Here is a 6151-nt window from a genome sequence, read left to right as displayed (position 1 = left end):
AATCCTATTTTTAATTTGGGAGGAAACTTCCGTACTATTTTCCAGAGTGGCTGCACCAGTCTGCATTCCACCAACAGTGCAAAACGTTTCCCCTTTCTCTGCACCCTCACTACCATTTATAGTTTCCTGAGTTGTTAATTTGAGCCATTCTGACAGCGGTGAGATGGTATCTCATTGTGGTTTTGATTTCTATTTCCCTGACGATGAGTGATGTTGAGCATCTTTTTATGTCTCTATTAGCCATCTCTATGTATTCTTTGGAAAAGTGTCTATTCATGTCTTTTGTCCCTTTCTTCACTGGATTATTTGTTTTTTAGGTGTTGAGTTTGATAAATTCTTTATAGATTAAGGATATTAACCCGTTATCTAATATTTCATTTGCAAATATCTTTTCCCATTCTGTCAGTTGCCTTTTAGTTTTGTTGATTGTTTATTTTGCTGTTTTGCAGCATTATTTATAATAGCCAACATATTGGAGAAATCCAAATGTCCATTGATAAGTGAATGGGTAAGAAAGATGTTATACTTATACAATAGAATATCATCCAGTCATCTTAAAAAGATGAGATAGTGCCATTTGTGACAACATGGATTGACCTAGAGTGTGTTATGCTAAGTGAAATAAGTCAGACTGAGAAAGACAAATACCAATGATTTCATTCATGTATGGAATATAAAAAGGAAAAAAAAGAAAAAATAAACAAAAAGCAGAATCAGATATATAAGTACACAGAACAAACTAATTCTAAAAGGGATGCTAAAAGGAAAGAGGGTGGGAGGATAGGTAAAATGGGTAAAAGAGAGTGGAAAATACAGGCTTCCAGTTATGGAATGAAGAAGTCATGAACATAAAAGGCACAGCACAGGGAACATAGTCAATGATATTGTAATAGTGATGTATGGAGACAGATAGTGGTTACAATTGTTCTGAGCATTGCATAATGTATAAACCTGTTGAATTATTCTGTTGTACACCTGACACTAATGTGACTATACTCAACAATGTCAATGATACTCAGACTTTTTAAGGAGTTTTCATCATTAACAGATACTGAATTTTTTCAAGTATTTATTCCACATTTATTAAAATAATAATATACTTTTTTTTCTTTTATTGTATTTATGTTGTATGTATTAATTGAGTTGCATATATTGAACCATCCTTGCATCCCAAGGATAAGTCCCACATTGATCGTGGGGCATGATGCTTTTAATGGGCTGCTGAATTCAGTGTGCTAGCATTTTACTGAGAATGTTTGCACCTATATTCATCAGGGATATTGGTCTGCAGTTTTCTTTTCTGCTGGTGTCCTTATCTGGATTTTGTATTAAGGTAATACTGCCCTTTTTAAATGAGTTTGGCAGTGTTCCTTCCTCTGATTTTTTTGGAAGAGTTTGAGGTTTGGTGTTATTTCTTTTAAATATTTGGTAAAATTCACCAGTGAAGACATCTGGTCCTAGGCTTTTCTTTATTGGGAGATTTTTTTTATTACTGATTCAGTCTGTATACTAGTAATTGATCTATTCAGATTTTCTATGTCTTCCTGATTCAGTTTTGGTAGTTTGTATGTTTCTCAAATTTTTCTCCATTATATCTAGGCTGTGCAGTTTGTTGCCATAAGTTGTTCATAGTGGCAAAGGTTAGTTTTATTTTTTTAAGTTGATTTATTTATTTTGAGAGAGAGCATTAGCAGAGGACAGGCAGAGGGAGAAGGAAAGAGAAAGAATCCCAAGAAGGCTCCATGCTCAGTGCAGAGCCCTACACAGAGCTCAATCTCCTGAAACTGTGAGATCATGACCTAAGCCAAAATCAACAGACACTTAACCAACTGAACCACTCAGGCACACTGGCAAGGGTTAGTTTAAAAGAATGACCTACCACAATCTCATGTTCTAGGAGTTTGCTAGAATCATCCACCTTTGAAGAAATTAACAGATGAAAATGTCCAAAAAGGGACAGAGATGAAAGAACAGCCAGTAAAAGTTTACAGAAAATATTAATAGAGAAAGGGTGATGTTCTAAAATCAAATATCACCTTTCTCTACCTCTTTTAGGTGGTGTTCTAACTGATGTGTTGTTTCTTGTAGATTCAGGTGGGCGCTGGATAGACATGCTAATGGCACTGTCCCAGATGGCTTCATTCTCTTGGGCTTCTCGGATAACCCTAGGCTAGAAATGACCCTATTTATGGCGGTTTCTGTCTTTTACACAGTCACACTAGTGGGCAACACCACCATCATACTCCTGTCTCACCTGGACCCCCACCTCCACACCCCCATGTACTTCTTCCTCACCCACCTCTCCATCCTGGACCTCTGCTTTACCACCAGCTGCATCCCTCAGATGCTCGTGAATTTCTGGAGTTCGGACAAGACCATCAGCTATTTGGGGTGTGCAGTCCAGCTCTACATCTTCCTGGGACTCGGAGCTTCAGAATGTGTTCTGCTGCTGGTCATGGCCTTCGACCGCTATGTGGCAGTGTGCCGGCCCCTGCACTATGCAGTAATCATGCACCCACCCTTGTGTCACAAGTTGGCTTTCCTGGTCTGGGCAAGTGGGGTTTTTGGCACATTGGTGCAGTCTCCCACTACCATGAAACTCTCCTTTTGCCATCACCACCAGGTTGACGACTTTGTCTGTGAGGTCCCTGCACTGATCCGCCTGGCTTGTGGAGACACACATGTCAATGAACTTCAGATATCAGTGATTGGTGCCATCTTCCTGCTGGGGCCCCTTCTGCTCATCCTTGTCTCCTATGGCCGTATCACCCAGGCAGTGCTGGCCATCCAGTCCCAGAATGGAAGGATTAAGGCCTTCCATACCTGCTCCTCCCACCTGGCTGTTGTTTTTCTCTTCTACTGCAGTGTCACCGCTGTCTATATCCAACCCCGGAGTCATTTTTCCCAGAAAGGAGGGAAATTTCTCACTCTCTTCTATACTGTGGTGACCCCCACTCTCAACCCCCTCATCTATACTTTAAGGAACAAGGACATGAAGCGAGCTTTCAGGAGACTCCTAGGGAAAGACAGAATGTCCAGTGAAGAGTGAGGAGGGGCTCAGACTCAAGGGGAAGTCAGCTTTTGTCCAGTTCATTTGCTGATTTGCATGCATGAGGACTCTCAATCATCAACTCTAAAGAAGAGAGGGGCCAATTGCGTGCTTTGTACAGACAGTGGACTAATGAAAAGTAAACGTGATGCAGCTGGCAATGTTATTCTTAAACTTAAATGTAGGAGAAACATTGCTCTGAGTCAAGCTACCATCAGGAAGTAGACACCATTTTCATTATTATAAAAAGACAGCATGGGGTACTGGGTGGCTCAGTCAGTTAAGCATCTGACTTCAGCTCACGTCATAACCTCGTTGGTTCAAGCCCTGACTTGGGATCTGTGCTGACAGCTCAGAGCTTGGAGCCTGCTTCAGATTCTGTGTCTCCCTCTCTCTCTCTGCTCCTCTCTGTCTCTCTCTCTCTCAAAAATAAATAAACTTAAAAATGTTTAATAAAAATAAATAAAAAATAAAAATAAAAAAAGAGCATTTGCTACAAGGAATTATTAGCTAGATAGATATTAAAGGAGACAAAGTGCACAAAGGAGCAGCCTCTAGCACTAGGAGAACACAAGGAAAGAACAGGAATGTTTTAAACTGATGGCCTAGAGAAGAGACCCCTAGGAGCATAAATTTTCTGACCTCCTACTTGTGAGTCAGGAGTATTGCTAGCTGGGCTGATGTCACTGAGGAAATGCTGGTTTTGCTCACCACCCAGTGGAGAATGCTGATTCAACCACTTTTACCTAATCTACTGCAGATTAAACGAACAAGAAAGACACCAAAGAAGCAAAGAGGAAAGAGCGAGTCTCCTTCCCAACATTGGCCTGCAGCCCACCTGCCTGTATCACCCCATATGCATGAGGCCTAAAAAGAAATGAGCAAGCGAAACAAACATATGACATGCACACTCCTGGCACCAGCCTCACAATGAGGCTGAGTGATTCAAGTGTGGGTTAGAGTTGTAAGACTCTGGCATCTCACAATTCTTAACTCTACAAGAGGAATCCAGAATACAAATCTAATCAAGAGGAAGGCACAGCTGTGGTCATTTTATGGATTATGGTCAGTATAATTCCCACACATCACTTTTTGTGAAGTAAGGACTCCATGTCTGACCAGAATAATGACAAGAAGCAAGTATATGACTTCTCATTCATGAGGTACCCTAAAGAAAACAATAACATCAAAATTGTTACAATCTTGTGACTAAATGCATCTTCACTCTGCCTGGTACATTGGCTTACTTATTTATGTTTTTATCAATTCAAATACTTTAATTCTCTCATTTAAACATCCAAGAATTTCTGTCTAAACCTATTTGATTCTAAAATTAAGAGTAAATTAACAACCTACCTGTCATTTCACCCTATTTCCTTTTGTACTTTAAAACCACTATCACCAGTACAGCCACAATCAATTAAAATAATATGAAAATAGTGGTGCCTGGGTGACTCAATTGGTTAAGCGTCCAACTCTTGATTTTGGCTCAAGTCATGATCTCATGGTTGGTGAGTTCGAGCCCCCTGTCAGGGGTCCACTGTGAATGTGGAGCCTACATAGGATTCACTCTCTCCCTCTCTCTCTGCCCCTCCCCACTCTTGCTCACTCACCCACACAGGTGCGCTCTCTCTCTCTCTCTCTCTCTCTCAAAATAAATACAAATACTTTAAATAATAATAATTATATGAAAACAGGCTATGGAATATGTAAAATAGAATCAAATATGGAATGTGTACAGAAAATTTCCCTTAGTGGATGCTAATTGCACTGATTTTTTCTGCCAAGAGTAGGGATCATGGAAGTTAATAATCTGATATTAAAGGAAAAAAGAAATCCTTCATTTGACTTCATTGTTTCTCAATTCTTCTTTATCTTAGGAATGGTACATTTATTACAGCATTTGAAATATGTTTAGTCAAGTAAAGAAGCTACTTGCTGAAAAATGTGCTTTGAGATTAATATCTAATTTTTCACATGGATTTGGTAGAGTATAATTGTCCAAAAATTGCATAAAGATTGCATTCTTGAAATTGAGACAATTGCGGGGCACCTGAGTGGCTCAGTCAATTAGGCATCTGGTTTCAGCTCAGGTCATGATCTCACAGTCTGTGAATTCAAGCCCCGTGTCAGGCTCTGTGCTGACAGGTCAGAGCCTGGAGCCTGCTTCAGATTCTGTGCCTCCCTCTCTCTCTGCCCCTCCCCTGTTCATGCTCTGTCTCTCTCTGTCTCAGAAATAAATAAAAACATTAAAAAATTAAAAAAAGAAATTGAGGCAATTGCCTCAGTATTATAAATGTTAGTTGGGTACAACACATTGATTTTCATTATATAGCTGCAAGATGTAGGCATGTTCTGCATATCCATTTAAAGCAGAGTTTGTGTTTAAAAGATGTCTTTGTGCCCTCTAAACACGTGTGTGATGCTAGATTTTTCATATGACTTCCTTAGAAAAATTGGTAAGAATTGTTCCCAAGTGCCCAGACAAGCTAAGATAGGAATCAGAATTGTATGAGTAGGTCTGAATTTGTCTTTGTGGAAGACTTAATCTAAAAATAGATTGGGAAAAGTTTCCTTATTTCTTAACCATTACACTGTATTTTTGTTGAGATCATCATTGAATAATGTAAGAATTAAACTATTAATTTTTTCAGTGACACTAAAGTTGAGTAGCCATCGTGTGTGGGTTCTTCCTATTGTTTACAAAGTCTTTATGTCTTTAATCTGTTTGGTGAACTCCTGGTCATCTTTCAAGTTCCAAGTTAAGTGGCACTTCCATGAAGTGTTCTCTCTGCCAGGCAGAGTTGGCTGCTCTTCCCCACTGGCCCCATTACTGCTCTGCATTATCTGTTCTGGATACAGATATCTGTTATAGCCATATCACAATGGATTATGAATGTTTGTATATCTTTTCTCCCTTTTCCCCAGCAGATAGTGAGTTTTTAATGGGCAGAAAGAATGCCTTACTTATTTCTTTAATATCAACTTCTTAAATAGGACTGAGTTTATTATAATGGGTTCTTTAGTTGGGAAAGTAAACAAACATAATTGCCTATATCTGCCTTTAGTTCATTTGTAATAACCTCTGCTGTTGGGCTTGGA

The 6151-nt window shown here is 39.3% G+C and overlaps 1 protein-coding gene across 1 annotated transcript; it reads left to right on the top strand.

Moving 5' to 3' along the window:
* Positions 1–2137: 2137 nt before the first annotated feature.
* LOC121016626 (olfactory receptor 2H2-like) lies at positions 2138–3049 on the top strand. The gene has a single exon (XM_040454327.1). It carries the CDS (start codon positions 2177–2179, stop codon positions 3047–3049), a length of 873 nt encoding a protein of 290 aa, XP_040310261.1. The 5' UTR covers positions 2138–2176.
* The last annotated feature ends 3102 nt before the right edge of the window (positions 3050–6151 follow it).

Source organism: Herpailurus yagouaroundi, unplaced genomic scaffold, assembly GCF_014898765.1.
Source record: "Herpailurus yagouaroundi ecotype Mexico unplaced genomic scaffold, PumYag 212, whole genome shotgun sequence".
In the NCBI taxonomy this organism is placed as follows: Eukaryota; Metazoa; Chordata; class Mammalia; order Carnivora; family Felidae; genus Herpailurus; species Herpailurus yagouaroundi.
The sequence above is the reverse complement of the archived record's forward strand: the minus strand, read 5'-3'. Positions and strand labels throughout refer to the sequence as shown.

What these genes read in the sequence shown, in the direction of transcription:
- LOC121016626 (XM_040454327.1), top strand. Translation starts at nt 2,177, where the DNA reads ATGACCCTATTTATGGCGGTTTCTGTCTTTTACACAGTCACACTAGTG.